This window comes from Hyperolius riggenbachi, chromosome 5, assembly GCF_040937935.1.
Source record: "Hyperolius riggenbachi isolate aHypRig1 chromosome 5, aHypRig1.pri, whole genome shotgun sequence".
In the NCBI taxonomy this organism is placed as follows: domain Eukaryota; kingdom Metazoa; phylum Chordata; class Amphibia; order Anura; family Hyperoliidae; genus Hyperolius; species Hyperolius riggenbachi.
The window spans coordinates 274047228-274071145 of NC_090650.1; the positions used below are offsets into that span (position 1 = coordinate 274047228).

Consider the following 23918-nt stretch of genomic DNA (forward strand, 5'->3'; position numbering starts at 1 on the left):
GGGCAGCATGACAGAAGGCTCTGGGACCAAAAGTTTCCAAGTGGACTCTGGGTATGACTAGATTATTAGAACCTGTGGATCTGAGAATGCGGGGATTGCTACGCAGCTGTAACATATCTTTCATGTATCCAGGGCCTAGATTATTCAGGGATTTAAATGTCAGTAGGCCGATCTTGAATAGGACCCTCCATTCTATAGGTAGCCAGTGAAGGGAATGCAGGACTGGCATTATGTGGCATTATGTGGCTTCAAACACAATAGAGGAATGATAGCTGAGTGAGTTGTGCACCCCCTCCTACAATGCGCCCTGAGGCTGGAGCCTCTATCGCCTCTGTCTCGGCCCGGGTTACAAATTCCTTTCACTCTTAAGGTAGCCATACACTGGTCGATTTGCCATCAGATTCGACCAACAGACAGATCCCTATCTGATCGAATCTGATCAGAGAGGGATCGTATGGCTACCTTTACTGCAAACACATTGTGAACAGATTTCAGCCTGAAACCGTTCACAATCTGTGGTGGTGCTGCCGCCGCTTCCCCCCATCCCGCATACATTACCTGCTCCGCCGGCGCGACTCCCGGGTCTCCGCTCTTCTTCTCCGCTCTGGTCTGGTCTCCGGCATGCTTCCCTTCTTCCTGTCTGGGGGAAGTTTAAACAGTAGAGCGCCCTCTACTGTTTAAACTTCCTGCCGGGACAGGAAGAAGGGAAGCATGCCGGAGACCAGACTAGACCAGACCAGAGCGGAGAAGAAGAGCGGAGACCCGGGAGTTGCGCCGGCGGAGCAGGTAATGTATTGCAGCTCTATTGCGTCGGTCGTCGGGCACTCGAACGCCGCTAGCGATGCGCTCTTTACCCGCGGGCGATCGACGGTTATTTTCCGCACGGCGCGATCGACGGAATGGATCGAAATTCGGCGTGTAGCGCGAACGATTGGCAGCAGAGTCGATCCCAGTAATCGAATCTGCTGTCGAAACGGCGGCAAATCGGGCCAGTGTATGGCCAGCTTTAACTGATGGCAGTCTGCTGAATTCTGACAGGAGAGTGAACAATGAGGGGAGGGGTAATTCCTTCACTGTTAACTCTGTGTGTAACTGTGTGTGAGGAAGCTCTCAGAAGCTGCCTGTTTCTGAGCTGTCCACAGGAGAGCAGAGGAAATGTAACTTGTTTTAAACATTTGTAATTGATTGTGACTCAACAGCTTTTAAAACCTTTTTTTCAGGGAAAAATACTCATTAGTCTGATATGCAAAAAACAACACTGGCTGTGCATTGAAGCAGACATCATTTGTGAATGATTTGTCCCAATAGACCTAAATCCTACACACAATAAAATTAAAGCTTTTGCCTTTGATATTTAACATGAAAAGTAGGAAAATGTTTACACAGCTACTTAGACATTATTTGTACATCAAGAACACTTGGGAATTAGTAGTGTTCCTTTAAGCAATCGAACTTGCAAGAACATAAAAGGAGCTATACACTAAGAACACTTTTTGTTTGTGAGTCACCTATACAGGTACACAAGCCACAGCTACAACAGATCTCAAGCACCTTCTGTTACTGACTACACAGCCAGCATCTTTGGCACCTGACCAAACTCTGTAAACCTGAGGCACCTTATGTTCTTGGTCACAATCTGCAAAGCTAGAGCACCTTCTGATTTTGACCATGCTATGCACAACCAAAGCTCCTTCTGCTTTTGACCATGCTGCACAGCTAGAACGCCTTCTGCTCTGGACCACTGTCACGCTCACCTCCTCTGTCACCAGCAGCAGGTTCATGCAAAAGCTCTTGAGCCCAGCTGCAGCTTTATGTGCTGGTAAGATGCACAACGCTGGCAGCAGCATGTACAACCATGTGGCATTCAAAATTCGATGCCAAGATCCTTGGTTCCTCACTGTAAGAACTCCCTTTGCCCAATGTTCAGTGTTGTTCGTTCTGACAGCTTGGCTAACCAGTTCTCGCTGAACCCTTGCCCTAAACCTGGCTATTGATCTTCCTGCCTCTCTAAGATCTGGCCTGTGACCTTGGGCTTGTGACCTTGACCTTGGGAGTTTTTTACCTGCCTTGATCTTTTACCTGTGACTTTGACTCCGCATGTATTCTGCCAGTCCTGACCTTTGGTGAGGATGCAACATCCTCAGTGTGCACCAGTATTCAAGCCAGACTATCAGCACAACAGCCAGGCATGTACCATTTTCAAAAGAGGTTAGCAGTCGCAGCTCTAACAAAATAGCTGGATGGCTTTTGTAAAATTCATACAGCGGTTATTTTAATGGTACTGAGTGGCGCTTTCACCTTTACAAAAATCAATGGAAAATGCCTATTAGTAACACTATGACCAGTCAACATCTTCCAGGACAAGCCAAAAAGACCAGTCAGCACCCACTAAATTGTCAATGAGCGCTAGTTTTTTTATCAGAATTTCCAAAGAGAATAAGCTCAAAATTATGAGTTGAATTGCATAAGTCTACACTGACAACATTGTTTTAATCATCTACATTACATCATATATAAAGCCTTACTTATGTATGTCCGCATTATGAAATCCAATTTTTCTAGCTACCCAACTCTTTCTCCAGTCCTCCTCTGTAATAACCTTGTTCTGCTTTGTTCCAACTGAATCAGGGCAATCAGACATCGCTTAGGCCTGTGAAAGAAAATATCACTGGTATTACTGTAGGTTTATAGAAGTCAACATCATAAACAAAATTCCGGTACCTTCAGCTGGGCTGCTTCTACTGCCTGTTTTTTAAATTGGCCTGATTGCCTTGTAAACATATAATGTTGATTTAACATTTGTTGTTCTTGCTGCTGTCCGTTACTACACTAATCAGTGAATGGGAACACAATTCCCATTCACCGATATGAGTGCCTATGATCAATGATCAGTGGCATCAATGAGATGCTGGTGGTCACTGAGAAAAGTGAAAATAATGCATAAACACATTACTTCCTCTGTGTACTGTTCAGTACACAGAAGGTATAAACAGGGGGGAGAGGGGGAGAAATCTAGTGGCCACATAGTAAATTAGCATGTGATTCCCTACCCTCTGCTTATACGCAGGTCAATCATTTTTCAGTTTTTTTTCATAAGGTAAAAGTATTTTTGCAACTAAGGGCTTGTAATTAGTGACGGATGCAAAATAATGAAAAATACACCTTTATTTCCAAATAAAACATTGTCGCCATACCATGTGATAGGGACATAATTTAAATTATGTAATAACCTGGACAAATGGGCAAATAAAGTATGTGGGTTTTAATTACAGCAGCATTTATTATTTTAAAACTATCATGGCTGAAAACTGAGAAAATTATTTTTTTTCCCATTTTGTTCTTACTATTCCCATTAAATGCATTTAGAATAAAATAATTCTTAGCTAAATGTACCACCCAAAGAAAGCCGATCAGCTGAAGAGAAGATGTAGCAGTGTAATAGTATGTACTATTACATGTAATAGTATCTAGTTCTTATTGTTCTCTGTGCCACTCTGCATGGTAAAGTTAAAGCAGGTGGTGGGGGGAAACCACTGCAAAATGCTATAAATAGCTTAAAGCAGACCTGAACTGAAAATAAACTCATGAGATAATAATTTGTATGTCAAGCTCTAATAGTAATTCTAATGGTAAAAAGAGCAGTCCCAATCCCTGTCAAGCAACAGTGCTTTTAGGTGTTTTGTTGTTCAGGTTTACTGAAAAGTTAATAGAAGCCAAAAGGGTTTTATCGGTCTAAAGGTTCATACACACGCTTTATTTGAAGGAGCGACGGGTCCGTCAGACCCTCCTGCTGGGCGGGCGTTCCAGTGACAGTAGAACTTGTGTACAGTCTGTCAGGCAGACTGATAAGGCTGTTTCTGAATGATCCGCTCAGCGGATGGTCCTAAAAGCCCCCTTACTAAAATAGTAAGGAATACAAAAATTTGCTTTCTTAAAACAGAAAGAATTTGCAATAATTCAGGTTGGAGTGAGCTTGAGATGTCTCCCAGTGCATCACGGCGGAATATATGCAAATTAACCATTGTTGCCCTTAGAAGCTAAACACACCTCCAGAACCGCTGGAATGCAATGATGTGTCAGTTTGTTAATTTGTACAGAGGCATAATAATCCAACATGCATACAGACTGTTTCGGATTGTTTGATCCTCATTAGTGCATGGCATGGATTAATTTGGCTCTATGGAGCGGGGCTTGTAACACCGAGTGGTACAGACTAACCAGCAAGCTCATGGTGATCCAGAACTCATTGGAGTGTGTGAGGGGCTCTTCTGAGGAATTAAGGGCCAGTCTACAACTTTTTTTTTCAAAATGTGACTCCTTTGTTTGTAAGGTTGTACATGAAGTCATCAGAACTTTGCAGCAGTGAGAGACAGATGTTTTTTTATGAACCCTAGGGAGCAGGGAAAGTGTACAAATTCCAAAGTGTGTATGAGTCCTTATCTGTGTGGTGGACACATGCAGTCAATATAACAATGGTGCGAGAGCAGAATACGTTTTTTTCTCTCCATGCCCTTAGCTGTCAGTCTCTCAAACTTTTCACCCACGGGCCCCCTGTGGCTTCTGCCCCCCCTGCGGAGGCCACCTACCTATTACCTACCTATTAGCCCACCCACCCAGCTACCTACCTATTAGCCCTCCCACTAGGCTACCTACCTATTAGCCCACCCACCCTCCCACCAGGCTACCTACCTATTAGCCCACCCAACCTCCTGCCCACCATGCTACCTACCTATTAGACCACCCACCCTCCCTGGCATTTGTTTAGTCCACAGACCCACCCTCCCTGGCATTTGTTTATCCCATACCAATGAACCCTCCCTGGCAATTGTTTAGCCCACCCACCTTAAGTGTCCAGGTGCAGACAGACCAGAGGCCATTGATCCGGACTGATCAAGCAAGCACCATCATGGTCGGACAATATCAGTAAGCACTGACATCTTCTGCAGCACTTTACAGAGTACATAGTCATGTCACTGACTGTCTTCAGATGAGTTCACAATCTAATACTACCATAGTCATAGTCTAATGTCCTACCATATTACTATTATGTATGTATATAGCACTGACATCTTCTGCAGAACTTTACAGTGTACATAGTCATGTCACTGACTGTCCTCAGGGGATCTTACAATCTAATCTCTGCTATATGTATAGTAAGTAGGATATCCTTTTTTATTAGGAGAGGGGGCTTCATATAAAGTTTCCTGTTGATGTCCACTGTCAGTGAATTACTAACTGCTGCTAAGTTCATGAACATTGTGTGTACCTAGCATTACAGATGTGATTCATACAATTTGAGGCAAAGGTATGAGCAGATTAGCATGCACACAAGGCTCCCTCTCGGATGTGAGTAATTGGTATATTTTTTCAAATACAATTTCAATCAAATCATTAGCAGTACAGTGGGGCTAAAACATGTCGAGGGTAATTTAACAAAATAAAATAAAAACTATATCTCCATAGTTTACAGCTGCTGAGCCATGGTGGTCTTGTGCTCTAAGGCTTGGTTCCCACTTGTGATGGATCTGGACAGATCTGCAACGGAGCGCTAAAGCAGATCCGTCCCCGATTTTGCATCTTTTTTGTGCAGATCTGTCATGTGCGCCGCTCAGGTCCTGCCACCACCGCTTGAGTCGCCATCATCAACAAGAGCGACAAAAGGCTTTTGCTTCCGTTATTGCTTTGCTTGTCTGCAATGGCGACCTGAGCGACGCTGTAACCCGAAAGGTGGTGCCGGCCACCACAGATGAAGGCAGATGATGACAGAAGTAGGTGATGGATGAAGGCAGAACGTGACAAATAAAAAACAAATTAGAAGACAGAGGGCCATATGCAATTCACTTTTTCTCCTGAGTTTTCTTCTCTGTGATAGTTTTAATCTTGTAAATAATATGCCCTTTAGGCTTCCAAAAAGCAAGATAATGCTCAAAATAATTTGGATAGTACCTTTTCACATACTTTTTGGTACTTTTTTAGTTGAAAATTGCTGTAAAGTTATTTAAAATCAAAGATGAAAAAATTATCTCCTAGGAGAAAACGCAGGTGAATAAGAGAATTGCCCAGACTTTTCTCCTAGGAGATAATATTTCATCTTTGATTTAAAATAACTTTCCAGCACATTTTTACTAAAACAATTCCCAAAAAGTAGGTGAAAGTACTATAAAAAATATTTATAAAGTATTTTCTTGCCTGCAGGAGGCTTAAAAGGCATTTTATTGACAAGTTTAAAAATATCACCTAGGAGAAAACTCAGGAGAAAAAATGAATTGTATACGGGCCAGAATGCAGTAAAAAGCCTAGTGAGTATGGACAATGCCCGTTCCCATAGGCTCGCATTGTTTCCCCTTCCCATCCACAGCATATGCCTTGTCAGAAAAAATGCAGCCGGTCAGGACTCTGTGTTTTATTCAGTAAAAAAGCAGCAAACGGATCTGTTAAAAACAGCAAGTGAAAGCACAAGCTATAACATTAGATCCATTTGCTGCGCTGCAGAAAACGTACCGAGCTGGTATATTTTCTTTACAAGTGGGCACTGGCCCTAACTCTCATTTTATCAGATGTGAAGTTGATGCAAATTTTATACCAATTTTTTTTATTAATCACATGCTATTGTTTTGGCGTTGGCCTCTCTGCAAGGCGAGAGAGCTAACCGCTACGCCATCCTGCTGCTCTCTTAACTCGCATCTACGGGTTACATCTCCCGGCATGATTGCGGTGTGCGAGAGATAGAGACACTTGGAAACTACAAAATGCAGCAGATGCAGAGCGTCCAAGGAGACTGTTTGGAGAAAAGCGCTTTACACACTTTACTGTATTGTATGGCATTTGATAGGTCCATTTGAAGCTGCATATGTAATGGTGACCACGATACGATATTTTTGTCCAATCTTACCAGAACCTCTCTTGGTAAGGGGTGAACCTCTTGGTGCTAGCCTACTTTAGGGGGCCCAGCAGGAATCCTCAGCTAATGTGACTGGATGGATGGCACCCTTTCTAACTGCTAGGTTTCCAATAGGTTGTAATAAACTACGCCCACACTATTTGGCCAATCACAACGCTTTTGTACCGTAAGAGGGTGCTGTTATTGGAAATCTGTTCCCTATGAAAATTCCTGTTGGGTCCCCTAAAGTAGACTAACGCCAGCGTCTCTACTTACCTACATGGTGCTGCTACTTGGCCGTAGGTGATGCACCATCTTCTACTTGGATGGTCCGCATCTGATGCATTTTGTAGTTCCAGAGTGTCTCACTCTCTCCACAATGCACGCGGAGAGATGTATCCCGTGGATGCAAGTAAAGAGATGTACTCGTATTTATGGACTATATCCCCCAACATGCATTGTGGCTCTAGGCCTTCAACATCACAGTTCATTACGAAACTCCTTTATGGGGAGGTTCATTATAAAACAAATATTTTTATATATCTCCGTACCCTTTGAAGGGAATTGGGTACCTGTAACTGAAAAAAACTAAAATGAACATCTCCAGATATACTAGCATCCACGGACTACATCCCTTGGCATGTATTGAGGTGTGTGACTTTGCTGGGAACTTCAAAATGCAGCACAGCTGCAGTCTATCCTGGAGAAGATGGCAGATCCCATACAGATGGGAGGCCAGAGGAGCAGCGCCCTGTAGATAAGTAAGGACAACACTCTACCCTCCTCCCCCGAAATCCCCTTATGGTAGGTTCATTTTATAAATTTTCGGTTACGGGTGTCCAGTTGCCTTTAAAAAAATGATTTGGATCTACTACTCTACTATCTTTTCTGAAGTAGCAGTAGAGTATTGTACATTGTTAGCCATCAGTAAAAGCAAGAGTCTTGAATCAGGATGATACAATTTATTGGCTAACTTAAAAAAATAAGAGTAAGCAAGTAAGCTGTGCAGCCTTCTCAGACTTAAAGAGACTCCGTAACAAAAATTGCATCCTGTTTTTTATCATTCTACAAGTTCCAAAAGCTATTCTAATGTGTTCTGGCTTACTGCAGCACGTTCTACTATCACCATCTCTGTAATAAATCATCTTATCTCTCTCTTGTCAGACTTGTCAGGCCTGTGTCTGGAAGGCTGCCAAGTTCTTCAGTGTTGTGGTTCTGCTATGAACTACCCCATCCAGGCCCCTCTCTGCACACTGCCTGTGTGATATTTAGATTAGTGCAGCTTCTCTCTGTTCTATTATCTTTTACAAGCTGGATAAATCCTCCTCTGAGCTGGCTGGGCTTTCACATACTGAGGAATTACATACAGGCACAGCTGTCTGCACTCTGCAGGAAGAAATAGCCTGACACTTCAGTGGAAGATAGCTGCAGGGGGAAAGAAACACACAAATGATCTCTTGAGATTCAAAAGGATGGCTGTATACAGCCTGCTTGTACATTAATGTATTTTCTATGTGTGGACATACTGTACATCAATCTACTTCCTGTTTTGGTGGCCATTTTGTTTGTTTACAAACAAACTTTTTAAAACTGTTTTTAACCACTTTTAATGCGGCGAGGAGCGGCGAAATTGTGACAGAGGGTAATAGGAGATGTCCCCTAACGCACTGGTATGTTTACTTTTGTGCGATTTTAACAATACAGATTCTCTTTAAATCCCTGTTACTTCTTTTCTGAAGTAATGCATATTGGGAGTAACCTCTTATGCAATGTTGAAAACCTGAAAAACCTTCAGTTATGAGACAAAAACATGTTGTTTGCAGCATGTTATGCAAAATGAAAGGGGATGATGACGATTAAGTTTCCCCATTCATACTGTGCGAAGTTTCTTACAAAATTCCACTGATTTCCTTTCACTGACAGTTCTCTCCACCTGTATATTCTAATGTATGCTATATAACACACAACGCAAAAGAGCGCGTTGTGCATACTGCACGTTACAATGATGCACTGTGGCTCAACAGTAGGTAAATAAGACAAAAGTCTAAAGAATTGATATACAATAAGATAGTAAACGGCACTCACTTAGCTCCAACACTTCTTTCCTAAAACCCCTTCCCTCGTCAAGTATGGCCGCCACGCCACCTCCCCACTGTCCAATCAGTATTCACCAAAGCAGTGACTCCCTGGGGTTATCAGTGACGAGCTGCAGAGAGGAAGGTCGTGTGTGCCGCTGGCGCATGCGCTGTTTCTTTTATGCTCAATTTTATTGCTACTCAGTGCAGAAGATTCCGGGTACCAAACCAGGAGAAAACATTCATCTTATTTGTATCCTGTGAATGATAGAGACCAGGTGGGGAACGTGCATGGGGGAGGGGAATTGTTTATTTCATCAAAAGGACAACGGTGCTGCTAAAAAAAAAGATGACATGTGAATAGGCTAATGAGTGACTTGAGAGGCAAACAGGTAGAGCTTGTTTGTTTGACGCAGGAATGCTATGCATGTAGTTCTTATACTGTGTCTTATGTGCATGCAGACGGCTCATGCATTGCACACATATATGATTGTCAGGATTCATATGTACTGTAATGACATATGCTGCAGCAGGCAACCTATGTGGGTGGGCAGCCTGAACAAGACACATTTGAGTACAAAACAGTACTGATTATAGTCGACATAAGTACTTTGCAGTCATACTCACATACCTTGTAGGCTCTGACCTATAACACTCCACAACTATTTATGAGGGATTGTAAATTCCAGGCCTCAGATGAGGTTGTGACAGACAGAGTAAGTAGAACAGTAAGGCCAATTTCACACTGCAAACTAGTGGCAGCGATGCGGTGCTGCACGCCCGCCACACTGCCAGGAACAGGCCTTCAGGGAACACCGAGTTAGTATGTGGTGTTCCCTGAGTTAGTATGTGGTGTTCCCTGTCTGGCCACCAGCCAAACAGGAAGTGATGCGCATTTGCCGTCACTTCCTGCTTCTGGTATGCAGAAGTGCACGGAAGCGTATTGTTAAAATATGCCGCACATGTGCGCCGCAACATTTCTTAAATCCCCGCATCGCCATAGAGTAACAAGAGTTCCAGTCCAATGCATTGTGATGCCAGTACGTGTGTTCATGTAGTTTTGTCTGAGCATCGGGGATGCAGCGAAAAGTCACTTCTACGGCATTGCGCCGAACAGTGGCAGTCTCCATAGGCTTTCATTTCCTGGTGGTGGGGTGCGGTAAAAATATTGCACTGCCCCGCCCTGGTGTGAAAGGGCCCTCAGGCTAGGTTCACAGTGGTGCATTGTAGTTGTTAACAACCGCATTGTAATGCAGCTTGCCACACTGTGATGCACCACCTAGGGGATGTTTACAGCGCAGTGGGGGTGCTTTATGGTTATGCAAAATGTGCTTGTTAACATTAACAGTGAAGCATACTTTTAATTGAATGAATGCTTCACTGTATGTGAAGCAATATGTGGATTATTTGCGGCACTGCTTTCCCATTCCATTGAATTCCTGCTTTCACAGGGTATGCATGCAACTCCCACTGTGAACCTAGCCCAAGACTATTACAGTGGTGTGTCGCATGTCAGCTGCATTGTAATGTGGCCTGCCACACTGCAACACATTACTTATGTGATGTTCATAGTGCGGCAGGTGTAATATGTAAGGTTGCAACACAACTCATTGCCCACTGTGTACCTAACCATACAATTGTATTATATAGTGCAAAGATTCATTAATTACATGTATTTAAAATCATACAAACAAAATGATTGCACTATCTACACCTTTGAACCTTGTTTGCAAAGGAAGGCAAACACTGCATCAGCAAAAGAACATGCAAAGGTCCACTAGTAACAACAAAGTGATTGTCCTGTAGCTGCTTGTGGTTTTTTTTTGTTTTTTTGTTTTGTTTTTTTTCAGCCGAGGGCATGACTTAAGTGACCACTACTAGGACTACTGTAGGGGGGGGAAAAGAGTTGAACTTACCTGGGGCTTCTAATGGTCCCCCGCAGAAGTCCTGTGCCCACGCAGCCACTCACCGATGCTCCGGTCCCCATCTCCAGTTCACTTCTGGAATTTCCGTCTTTAAAGTTGGAAAACCACTACGCCTGCATGTCCACGCCCTCGCTCCTGCTGATGTCACCAAGAGTGTATTCCGCAGGCTCAATACAGGCTGCGCCTGCACAGTACGCTCCTGGTGATGTCAGCGGGAGCGAGGACAGGGCCGTGCAGGCGCAGTGGTTTTCCGACTTTAAAGTCGGAAATTCCAGAAGTGAACCAGAGGGGGGGGCACGAAAGCATCAGTGAGTAGCTGCACGGGCACAGGACGTCTGTTGGGGACCATTAAAAGCCCCGGGTATGTTCAACTCTTTTCTTTTTTTTTTTTTTTTTTTTTTTTTTTCCCCCTACCTCCTACAGTACTCCTTTAAGGTTTCTGTACTTTTGAGTGATTTCAAATTGTAGAGGTATGTAGGAAACTACATTTGTCCAGAGGTTTCGGAACTGTGAACCTAGGCTCAAATATGTTGGAAATATATCACAATTGTTTTCATTACACATTATCATCTATTACTTGTTCAAATGTAAGGCTCCTTTCACACTCTGTCCGTTGCATCACAATGCAGTGCAATAATATTTCTATGGGGCTGTCACATGCACTGTGTTTATAGTGGCAGTGAGGCATTCTTTCATTGTACTGTATGGCTCACTATTCGGGCGCAACTCTATCACACTATGTGGCTTTTTTGTTGAAATCTTTGTGCAAGGCAATGTTCACTCTGTGAAAAGAGCCTTAGAATCTGTTAGGTTGTTATTGTGGTCTAGGTTGTTTCTAAGAAATGTCTCTGCTCTTTTCTTGTGATGTCTGGCAATAGGGCGGAAAAAGTGGAGAGGATTCCAAAGATTTACAACAGCAAGTGCACAGGAGTTGGGAAGAAATTTCCTGAAGTGGACTTCAAATCCAGTGACAACTGGATAATTTCCTTTCCAACCAGGGTGATTTTCTCTACAGCTTGGTTCACACATCCAATTTTGATTGACCAAAGACTGACCAATTTTACCACCTCCATGTAGCATGAGGGCCAACAGATTTGAATATTAACAGAATGTGTAGGTAAACTCTCATAGATGGAAGAGGTAAAATTGGACAATGTATTATTAGATGTGTGTACCAGGCTTCACTCTTTGGGCTTGATTCACAAAGCGGTGCTAACCTACTTAGCACGTCTAAAGTCTTTAGACATGCTAACCAGGGTGCTAAGTAGGTTAGCACCGGATTTCTCAATTGAGAAAACCGGTACTAACCTACTTAGCACCCTGGTTAGCGCGCCTTAAGACTTTAGACGTGCTAAGTAGGTTAGCACCGCTTTGTGAATCAAGCCCTTTGCCTTACTTGCGGAAGAAAGCAAGAGAAACACCTCCCCAAGGTCTCTTTGCTACAGGTGGCTGAAGGCGGTGCATTTGCTATCTGTCAGCTGCTCCAATGCACCAGCCATTCGCTTGCTGGTGTTTGTCAGGGGCACTGGAGAGGCAGATTCCCTAGTGAGTCACACCTGAGCACGGCTGGGATCAGATGCGACATGCCGCTTTTTTTGGCGTCGGTTAACTCCACTGCATGTCAAATGCTGACATTAGTGGGGTTACAAATGCTGCTCCTGCGGGTTACCTGAATTGCGGGTCGGGTTCGGGTACCAGTTTTGATTCCAATCGGGTTGCAGGTAGCGGGGTGCTGGTCAGGTTGTGAAAGCAAGCAAGCATGAGATAATTTAGTCAAAAGTAAAAAAGAGATCTTAACCCTCCTGGTGGTCTAAACAGCCAGGGGGCAGCGCAGCAGCTTTTTTTTTTTTTTTTCCGTTTTAAATCATGTAGCGAGCCTAGGGCTTGCTACATGACAGCCGCTGTGCAGCGGCATCCCCCCACCCTCTTCGATCGCCTCCGGCGATAAAGCCCATCCGGAAATCCCATTCTGAATGGGATTTCCATTAGGGCTTCCCCCGTCATGGCGACGGGCGGGATGACATCATCGACGTTGTGACGTCAAAGGGCGTCCCGATCCACCCCTCAGCGCTGCCTGGCACTGATTGGCCAGGCAGCGCATGGGGTCTGGGGGGGGGGGGGGGCAGCGCGGCGGGTAGCGGCGAATCGGCGCGGAGCGGCGGCGGCGATCGGAGTGCACACGTGTAGCAAAAAAAAAAAAATTATGCAAATCGGCCCAGCAGGGCCTGAGAAATCCTCCTGCTCGGCTTACCGCCAGGAAGGTTAAACACTTCTTTGGCTTTGGTTTGTGTATAAAAACAAGTTTCACTTACTTTACAGCCTTCCAATGAGACCAATGTATATTTTATAATAAAATGGAAAAAGTGGGTCACGTTGCGGGTCTGGAGGCCTGCGGCTTGGGTTGGGTGCGGGTACCAGATTCACCAGAAAGCGGGTTGTGGGTCTAAAAAAAAATTAGACCTGCGCGGGCCTCTATGCTGTAGTACTAGCAGTGAAAAATCTGGGAGGGTGAACTAGAGTTTTACATGCCTGTATATTTCTTTCTCGCTGATTTTCCTCATTTCACAGAAAACAGGAAGCAAGTAATTCTCTATAAAAACTATCCTTATTTACTTGAGAGTAAGGCCTCATATGTCCCTTTCTCCTCTTGGAGTGTTTCTTTCACATTGAATAGATTTGAAGGTAAATTTTTACAACAGGGACATAGCAATAAAAAAAAAAAAAAAAAATTAACCAGAGATTCTAATCCTTCCCTGCTGTAGACTTCTATGCATGATCTTTATTCAGTACTGTAAGTGTTGCAATAACTTCTCTTATGTCTAATAATGCAGGTAATTCATAGCCATGTCTGGCAGTAAAGGGAGAGCCAAGAAAAAGGCGGTCTCGATTGACATTCCACCTGACAACATTCCTGTCCGCACATCAGTCCGTCAGGTATCCACTGCTCTTTCCTAAGAAAACATCTTCTAGCTTCTGTATAGTAGCTATATGGTGTCCAAGATGGACAGGACATTGATGACAAGGACACAACTCTTCAAATTGACGACGTTTATTGATCATTCAAAGGCCATTGACAGGAGCAGTTGGTAACACAAATGCTGCTACTAGATTGATAAGCAACTCCTTTTTTTTTTTTTTTTTTTTTTTTTTTTAATATGATAATTATGCAAAAATAACACCCTGGGGTTGTCCAAGATACTTGTCATTACAGCAGAGACCAACCACATACAGTGATGATAATGTGCACAGACAACAACCGGTAAAGTACTTTTGCTTGGAGTTTTACTCCCACATTTAGCAGACGTACGTGTGTACGCCCTCCTGTGGCATTTGCGGGTGTATTCCAGTTGCAAAACAGATGGTTTTAAAATGTCTGTTTTGCAAGAACTAGTTAAATGAGAAATGACGCCCCTTTGTTATTTTGTTACAAGGTTAATTTTACTTAAAAAGAGGAAACCATTACTTTAGAGAAGAAAAAGTTATACATTCCAGAACAAGGGCCCGTTTCTGTTTCCGAATGGGAGCCGATGTGGCTGCGCATCACTTCTTCTCCCATTCGCGTCACTTCTGCATCTCCCGGTACGGAAGTGGATTGGAGGAGACGGCAGGCAGATGTGGCTGTGGGAGAATCTGCTGCATGCTGCAGTTTCTTGGATCGCTCCGCACAACCAGCACGCAATGGAAACTGTTCCATTGCTGTGCATTGGTTACAGTGCAGCCACGGTGCGATGAGGCTATGTAGCTGCATAGCACCGCGTACAGTGGAAACTGGCCCTTAGTGACAGTTGATCATCTGGGGCCCATGCATAATGTCTGTAGCTGCTGTAGGTTTGTAACTAAACTGTAATGTACATCTTATAAACTGAAATCACACATTTGGTAAAAGATGAACAAAATGGGGATTTGTGCTGCACGTTTTTATAGTTAAACCAGTTGATGCCTCTCACTGAAGGAATAAAATGTGCATGGACTTATATAAACATCCTATCTTGCTGCATGAGTGATAAGCTGCAGAACGCAGGAACACTTTTCCGTAATTAATGAATAACTAATATGTAATGAATAACAATACGTCAACAACAGCACGAGTCATTTAGGGCAAGGCTGACATTCCCATGTGAAAGCCTCATCTGGGGAGCCTATTGTGTGAGTACGGTAGCTGCATGTGGAGAGGCAGCCTTTAGACACCCTGTGGCCAACCAGATGGGGGCACTGCCATTCGTTACTGCCACCTTGTTTTTAAAGGGACTCCGAGCAGTGCAGAAACTATGGAAAGATGCACATCATTTTAAAGCTCTCTTTCTCCTCTTTACAATGATATATAAACCACCACCCTACGCCTTTTAGTTTTCGCTATTTTCGCGATTGAAATTGCCGCGGCCGCGATTTCGATCGCGAAAATAGAGAAAACTAAAAGGCGTAGGGCAACGATTTAGGTGTCGTCAGAAAGAGGAAAAAGAGAGCTTTAAAATGATATCCATCTTTCTATAGTTATATTGTATTACACAGGGCGACTTTTTGTCAAAGTCAGCAGCTGCATTCAGCAGAATGGAGCTGCTGACACTGGGAAAAGTGTCGTCCTGTGTAATACAATATAACTATGGCTTGATGGATATCATTTTAAAGCTCTCTTTCTCCTCTTTCTGACGACACCTAAATCGTTGCCCTACGCCTTTTAGTTTTCTCTATTTTCGCGATCGAAATCGCGGCCGCGGCAATTTCAATCGCGAAAATAGCGAAAACTAAAAGGCATAGGGCAGCGGTTTATATATCATTGGAAAGAGGAGAAAGAGAGCTTTAAAATGATATGCATCTTTCCATAGTTTCTGCACTGCTCGGAGTCCCTTTAAGTGGGGCCAAGCTAGATAATAGCTAGTTGCTAAGTCACATAACCCCACCATCTTAGCCAGCAGCCTTGAATCTAAAGCCACGCCATGCCGTTCAGACTCCTGTGTCATATCCCAAGAAACACAGATGCGCATTTGCCATTTTGCCTTGCCACTCCCCTGTTCTGTGAGGCACCACCATTAGCAGCTACTTGATTGCCCCAAAGCCTTTGACTTGTTACTGAACTGATGCTTTCCTGTCTCCCTGTTGTTACGCTTTTACCAGACTATTGTGCAAACAATAATTAGTATTGGTGTCTCTCTGTTGCCAAATATATATACATATAGGAGGCTGGGACTAAACCTGTTTTTTTTTTTTTTCCGTGTTCAGGTAAAGAAGAAGACGTGTGAATCCCTAGACGATGATGAGGATTCTTCAGAGAAGAAGTACCGGAAGTGTGAGAAGGCAGGATGTACAGCAGCATGTCCAGTGTGCTTTGCCAGTGCTGCTGAAAGGTGCGCTGCTGTCCAGTATTATTGCTGCATTTATTCATGTCCTGGTCACACTTGTGTTTTACAAGCTGTTCTTCCCTTTCCTTTACTACATTCTTAGAACTGAGGTTTACCTAAAGACCAGTGGAATAGCAGCTATGTGATTGATGTCTCACTACAGGTGTATTCTTGCCACTGCAATAGTGCAAGCACTCATTTAGTAACCAGTGGCATAGCTACAGAACCATGGGCCCCAATGCACATTTTATACTGTCCCACCCACAGCACTTTGCTTATAGTAGTCGCATGATACAGAACACCAAAACTGTCTTTCCAAGGACAGCCAGAGTGAAAGAGGTATATGCAGAGGCAAGGAATGGTTTGTTAATGATTATTAATATTCAATGCATATATAGTGGTGACCAATAGCACTGCAGCACAGATAAATGGCTAATGCAGAAACTGGAGAAGGGCCCAGTCTGAGGCATTCGTGTCCAGGGCCCTGTGCAGTCACAACCTCTGCCTCCCCTGTTGCTACACCACCACCACTGCTAACTTTTCCCAGCCCTACTTGATGCTGCAGTATTGGCAGGTACAAGTAATATCTGGGCCATGTGGAAATTCAGGTACAGGATGAAGGACTGGGCATTAGGCACATAAGTCAAATGGATGACAGAAGGTGAGTATTAGCAAGGGTTAGTGGTTATGATTAGGTACGGGCTGGGAGCATTAGGGTTGAGAAACAGAGTAGGAGGAAGTAAGCTTTGGTTGTTAAGGATACAAGGTTAAAGGGATACTGTAGGGGGTCGGGGGGAAATGAGTTGATCCCCTCGATCCCATGACATCAGCGAGATTGAGGACACGGCAACGCAGGCGCAGTGGTTTTCAGACTTTAAAGTCTGAAATTCCAGAAGTGAACCAGAGGCGGGACCGGAGCATCGGTGAGTGGCTGCGCGGGCACAGGATGTCTGCGGGGGACCATTAGAAGCCCCGGGTAACTTCAACTCATTTTCCCCCGACCCCCCCCCCCCCCCCCCCCCCCCCCCTACAGTATCCCTTTAAAGAGAATCTGTACTCTAATATTCTTACAATAAAAAGCATACCATTCTATTCATTATTTTCTCCTGTGCCCCTCTGTGCTGTTTCTGCCACTCTCTGCTGCAATCCTGGCTTGTAATTAACAGTTTTAGGCAGTGTTTACAAACAAACTAACCAGCTTCTAATAGGCTCAGCTAAGCATAGAGTGTGAGTCATTCAGAGTATGCAGGGGGCCTGCAGAGGGTGTGTATCGCTTCTACCAATCACAAGCAGCCCTGCACATTCCACACAATCAAGCTTTAGCCCGACAAACAGGACAGAGGAAAGATACATTGATTTATTACAGAGACAGTGCAGTTAGGAAAGACTGCAGTAAGCCAGAGCAGATTAGAACAGGCATAGGAACTTATAGGATAGAAGAACTAAGGCTGAAAAATTTGTTACAGAGTCTCTTTAAATGTTGGTGTTAGGAAGGGGTTAACTTTAGGAGGTTAGATGCTGGTAAGGGGCAGAACCGGGACAAGGTCTTCCAGCACCCAAGGCTGAGACACCAAAGTGCGCCCCTCCATCCCTCCCACCCCAGCCATCACACACTAATTGCTATTAGACTAAGAGGCGCCACAGGGCCCACAACCTCCCCAACACCTTAATATCTAGTTATCTGGCTTGCAGTCACTGCCATGTATCCCCTTTTCTTATTTCTTTCTGCTTCAAACACAATTAGGAATGACAGCTGAATGAATTCTGCGCCCCCTCCTACACTGCGCCCTGAGGCTGGAGCCTCTCCAGCCTATGCCTCGGCCCGGCCCTGGTAAGGGGATTCATCATTAAGGAGAGGAGTTAGACAGTTGCTGAATGGCTTAGCGTTAGACAGTCACAGCATCATAAACCTGAGTAGAGTATCTGTAAACGCGTTGCTGATACGCTTATTCTCGTTCACTGTATTTATTTGTACGCTTGTATGATTGTCTGTTTATAGGGCTTGCGGGAGTAACAAGCTGTTCAATAAATGGTTTTGTTGTTTGGATTTTCAGTTTGTGTATGTTACTTTAAATCTGTGTTGCCTTTCAAACTTTGACTGGACACACCCCTTCACCGGGAACCTCTATGACTTGTGCATGTGCTATCACTCCACAAGACAATTTTAGGCTTTGTTCACATTATAAATCGCAATCGCTGATGCCAGTGTTTTGCGATTTTGTGCGCAAATTTTTTTTTTTTTTTTAATTACCTGCTTGTTAGCTTTTTGTGCACAGCACTTTTCTAAGCACTTTTGCAGAGCGATTTGTTTTTTCACTTTCTGACATCAGCCAGGAAGTGAACTCTTTGATCCAGAAAAGAATAATTACAATGTATTTATTCTCAAAAGCACTCAGGAAAACGCTATACAGAGCACTTTGAGCCAAATCGCCCCGAAAATGGTACAGGCAGAGCTTTGTGAGCGGATCGGAATCGAACCGCTCATATGTGAACACTCAAGAACGAAATCTTTGCACAAGCGTTTTTTGGTCGATTTTTTTTTTTAAAAAATAGCTGGCGCTTAAAAAAAAAAAAAAAAAAAAAAACTTACCGTAGATCTTGTACATACAAAATCATGTGTTTTTATTGCTTGAGCTGCAAGTCACAAAACTGGCCTAAAGGGCAATAGTAATGATGCATTTTTATTTCAGGTGCGCTAAGAATGGTTACACATCCAGATGGTATCATCTTTCCTGTGGGGAGCATTTCTGCAACGAGTGCTTTGACCACTACTACAGGTGGTATGTACCGTGTTGAATTTTCAGCTTGCCGTTGACATTGTTAGGAAATGGATATTAGAGTTCCAGATCTGTGGAAGGTATTTGCAGCCACTAAGTTTTCAGCTTTGCAATAAACGCTACACTAGTGGCACAGAGCTGGCTCTGTGTTTATGTGGGAGTTGCCTAACCTCTTCAGAACAGTAGTATATACTCCCAAGATGTTTCTGCCGAAATAAATCATGCTTTAGGTATAAGTGCTGGTTGTAAATGGATATGTGGATTTTTGTTAACTGTTTGCTGCTTTGTGGTTCATAATTCTCTTGCACTGATAGAAGTATCAGGAAATGACACAGTTTATCACTAGCTGCAATTAAGTTTTTTTTTTTTTTTAAATAGGTTTTTCAGTATGCATTCTGCTGTTATTTTGATGTGTTAATTTGTAATGTCCAAAACATTGTACTAAAACCTAGAGAGTATTAATGCCTGTCTGACAGCCTTAGGCCACATACACACACCAGACCATAGTCTTTGGAAACTGAAAGATCACAGACCAATCTTACCACCCTTTCTGTAGTATAAGAGCCATACTCTACACAGTCTTTTCTATGGAGCTGAACTCCACATCAGGAAAAAATCTTTGCAAGATGCTGCACACACAGATGCTGTACAGACACAAAAGATCAGTATCTGCAAAAGATCTGTTCCTGCCAAAAATCCATTCCTGCAAATTGCAATGATAGTCTATGAGATCTGCAAAACATCATACACACATGATTTAACTGACATTCATCTGCAGATCAGATCCACCAGGATGGATTTTCAGATCTGCAGATCTGCAGATGAATGTCAGTTAAATCATGTGTGTATGATGATCTGCAGATCTCATAGACTATCATTGCAATTTGCAGGAATGGATTTTTGGCAGGAACAGATCTTTTGCAGATACTGATCTTTTGTGTCTGTACAGCATCTTTGTGTGTAGCATCTTGCCAAGATTTTTTTCTGATGTGGAGTTCAGCTCCATAGAAAAGACTGTGTAGAGTGTGGCTCTTATACTACAGGAAGGGTGGTAAGATTGGTCTGTGATCTTTCATTTTCCAAAGACTATGGTCTGATGTGTGTATGTGGCCTTACAGTATGCAAAACACAAGAGAAGCAAATACTTACTCCCAGCCAGCAATCTGCCATTTTATGTAGTCTACAGACAGCCTGTCAGCCAATCAAGTGTAACGGTATACACCTGTGTCTGCAGTACCAAATCTAGCATGACTTGCATAGATTCAGCAAAAAACAAGTGAGGTCCGGTCGCACATAATGGTAGACAGTCACCAGCAGGGGGCAGCAGGTGCAGGTATACCTCTCCAGTGTTCTCCCCAGAACTTTTTTTCCCAGCTGGGTGGCATGAAAAAGTAGCCGGGTTGGGCGTGATGAAAGAATGCAGGGTCAGCGCTTCTCTGCTTACAGCATAGGAGGAGGTGAGGCGATGACAGCCGGGTGCTTACCAAAACTAGGCGGGTGGAGCACCCGGCTAAAAGAGCCTAGGGAGACCACTGCTCTCAATGCCCCCCTCCCTTACCACTTATCCACATCTGCATACTGGAAGCTGCAAAAAAATAAATTTACAAACACTGGTGCACTTGACAGAAGGGGGGTCCTTGCCACTGCCCAGGACCCCCCGAACCTGCAAGCAACACCCATCCTTATAATATGTTGCCCGGTTGGGTTCAGTCATTTGTAAGCTTTATTGGGGCATGGACTGATGTGAATAGTGTGTTTTATAACAATGCATATTTTTTGTTGTTTCTTTTTAAAGTCACAAGGATGGATATGATATATATGCTTCTTGGAAAAGAATTTGGACAAGTAATGGAAAAAGTGAACCAAGTCCCAAAGCTTTTATGGCTGACCAACAGCTTGCTTACTGGGTAAGTATTGCTTCTCTAAACTTTCTCCCTAAGCACTGAAAGGACGCCTGAAGCAAAAGGCATGTAGAGGCCACCATATTTATTTCCTTTTAGACAATGCAAATTGCCTGGTTGTCCTTCTGATTCTCTGCCTCTTATACTTTTAGCCATAGCCCCTAAATAAGCATGCAGATCAGATGTTTCTGACTGGATTAGCTGCATGCTTTTTTCAGGTGTGTGATTCCGACACTACTGATGCATGAAGCATCAGTCAGACAAGTGCTGGGTGAGAGAAATTTCTCTGTAAATGAGATTTTTTTTTTTTTTTTTTTTTTTACACAAAGTTGTCCATTTACAGAGATATTTCTCCCACCCAGCATGGGTATGTGTAAAAATATACCCCAAAACACATTATACTACTTCTTCTGAGTACGGCGATACCACATGTGTGACACTGTTTTGCAGCCTAGGTGCGCTAAGGGGCCCAAAGTCCTATGAGTACTTTTAGGATTTCACAGGTCATTTTGAGGCATTTGGTTTCCAGACTACTCCTCACGGTTTAGGGCCCCTAAAATGCCAGGGCAGTATAGGAATCCCACAAGTGACCCCATTTTAGCAAGACAACACCCCAATGTATTCCATTAGGAGTATGGTGAGTTCATAGGTTTCATTTTTTGTCACAAGTTAGCGGAAATTTATTTTTTTTTTTTTTTTTTTTTACAAAGTGTCTTTTTCTACTAACTTGTGACAAAAAATAAAATCTTTTAAGAACTCACCATACACCTAATTGAATACCTTGGGGCGTCTTCTTTCTAAAATGGGGTCACTTGTGGGGTTCCTATACTGCCCTGGCTATTTTAGGGGCCCAAAACCGTGAGGAGTAGTCTAGAAACCAAATGCCTCAAAATGACTGGTCAGGGGTATAAGCATCTGCAAGTTTTGATGACAGGTGGTCTATGAGGGGCCGAATTTTGTGGAATCGGTCATAAGCAGGGTGACCTCTTAGATGACACTGAAGTGCAGGATGTTCTCAAATCGTGACCTGGACATGGCAGCAGAGAACATGGGCATGCAATGTATTGGGTGCGTAGACCAATAAGACCCCAATACATTCTTTTTACTAGACCCATGTTAAGGAGAAGGCCACAAAAAATGTTAGAGACTCTGTAACAAAATGTTCAGCCTTAGTTCTTCTATCCTATAAGTTCCTATGCCTGTTCTAATGTGCTCTGGCTTACTGAAGCCTTTCCTCATTGCACAGTAGCTGTGTTATCTGTTATGATCTAATCTTCTCTCTTCTGTCGGCTCTGTCGGCACAGGCTGGAATGTGTGGAATGTGCAGGGCTGCTTGTGATTGGATAGAAGCTATACACACCCTCTGCAGGCCCCCTGCAGGCTCTGTATGACTCACACACTCTGCTTATGTGAGCCTATCACAAGCTGGTTAGTTTGTTTGTAAACACTGCCTAAAACTGTTAATTACAAGCAAGGATTGCAGCAGAGAGTGGCAGAAACAGCACAGAGGGGCCCAGGAGAACATAATGAATAGAATGGTATGCTTTTTGCTGTAAAACTTTTAAAGTACAGATTCTCTTTAAAGGGAAGGTTCAGGGACAGTTGGAAAAAAATAAAAATCCGAATCCACTTACCTGGGGCTTCCTCCAGCCCGTGGCAGGCAGGAGGTGCCCTCGGTGCCGTTCCGCAGGCTCCCGGTGGTCTCCGGTGGCCGACCCGACCTGGCCAGGCCGGCGGCCAGGTCGGGCCTCTTCTGCGCTCCATTGTGCGTTCCACGCCGGCGCGCTGACGTCATCGGACGTCCTCCGGGCTGTACTTCGCAGGCTCAGAACTACTGAGCCTGCGCAGTACAGCCCGGAGGACGTCCGATGACGTCAGCGCGCCGGCGTGGAACGCACAATGGAGCGCAGAAGAAGGCCGGCCTGGCCAGGTCGGGTCGGCCACCGGAGACCACCGGGAGCCTGCGGAGCGGCGCCGAGGGCACCTCCTGCCTGCCACGGGCTGGAGGAAGCCCCAGGTAAGTGGATTCGGATTTTTATTTTTTTCCAACTGTCCCTGAACCTTCCCTTTAAGTTAGGAGACATGGAGTGGTTTCCACCGAAAAGGCTGGGCATGGTAGCTTCTCGGATTGGCGGTTGCGTATTGTGTGGCATAACGGTTGGTCTCAGCCACAATTAAGTCGTAGAGATCCACGGTGCAGAACAGATGAAAGAAGTCTAGGGCCGATCCTAGATTATCTGTCTCCACCTGGACTCCAGACTGGGCAGTGAAAGGGGGCAGTGCGGGTGCTGCGGAACCAGGGGATTGCCAATTGGGATTTGCCAGCACCTTTCGGAGACTATGGGTAGTACGGGCCCGTTTTGCTGGTGGCTGCGACTCTGGTCTTAATGCACGTGCCACCGAACCAGTTTCTACTACCATGCTGGTGCTCGCCACTTCACCAGGGTCTATGGTAGTACTGGTGCTAGGTCTAGGAGATGCTACGCTGCTGCTGCATGCCTCACCAAGAAAACTCGGATCAGCGCTAGCACCACTCTGCTGTACTTGAGTCTGATCCTGTGCCACCTGCGGTCCAGTGACATGGGGTGTGGTATGCCTGGCTCTAGCCGGGACCTCAACCTTGACATTGCTATCGGTCAGAGAGCCACTGCTGTTCACCGGTTCGTATTCTGACACGGATGATTAGTCAGATGAGGCTTCCCAATCGCACTCACCCACTGGGTCAGAATCTCGGCGGCCTCTTCAGCGGAATACTCCTTTTTATTTTTTCTTCCCACGGTGGACTGCTAAGTTTAGGGGTTATTCCTCTGAGACTACCCAGGAAAAAGAGCACCTACCTAGTAAAAGGTAGTACTTGTGAAGTAGAAAGCTGTGGTCACTGAGTTTTGATTAAAAAAAAAATATCAAAACTGATCTTTGCAGTGCCACAGCTATTGTACAGTGTTTTTTGCAGTGATCAGAAAAAAAATTCTGTCACTGCGGTGGGGCGGGCTGAGCGCAAGTGCAGGTGAACGATCAGGCCTG

General features: G+C 44.3%; 2 protein-coding genes across 6 annotated transcripts in view; one reads left to right on the forward strand and one right to left on the reverse strand.

Moving 5' to 3' along the window:
• LOC137518734 (thiopurine S-methyltransferase-like) overlaps positions 1 to 9814 on the reverse strand; it is an 80639-nt gene extending 70825 nt beyond the window's left edge. For 3 of the 4 annotated variants that reach the window (XM_068236958.1, XM_068236957.1, XM_068236955.1), the window contains exons 1-2: positions 8966 to 9064; positions 2526 to 2650 (exon numbers count right to left, since the gene is read on the reverse strand). In XM_068236958.1, the coding sequence (XP_068093059.1) occupies positions 2526 to 2641 (116 nt within the window). In that variant the 5' untranslated portion in view covers positions 2642 to 2650; positions 8966 to 9064. Of the gene's footprint in view, positions 1 to 2525; positions 2651 to 8965; positions 9065 to 9586 lie in introns of those variants that run through there. The other variant, XM_068236956.1, reaches the window with a different exon arrangement.
• Positions 8784 to 23918, forward strand: part of KDM1B (lysine demethylase 1B) — a 60391-nt gene continuing 45256 nt past the window's right edge. The window contains exons 1-6 of one of the 2 annotated variants that reach the window (XM_068236954.1): positions 8784 to 9233; positions 11759 to 11879; positions 13712 to 13814; positions 16098 to 16222; positions 18907 to 18996; positions 20789 to 20900. In XM_068236954.1, the coding sequence (XP_068093055.1) occupies positions 13725 to 13814; positions 16098 to 16222; positions 18907 to 18996; positions 20789 to 20900 (417 nt within the window). In that variant the 5' untranslated portion in view covers positions 8784 to 9233; positions 11759 to 11879; positions 13712 to 13724. The remainder of the gene's footprint in view (positions 9234 to 11758; positions 11880 to 13711; positions 13815 to 16097; positions 16223 to 18906; positions 18997 to 20788; positions 20901 to 23918) is intronic. The other variant, XM_068236952.1, reaches the window with a different exon arrangement.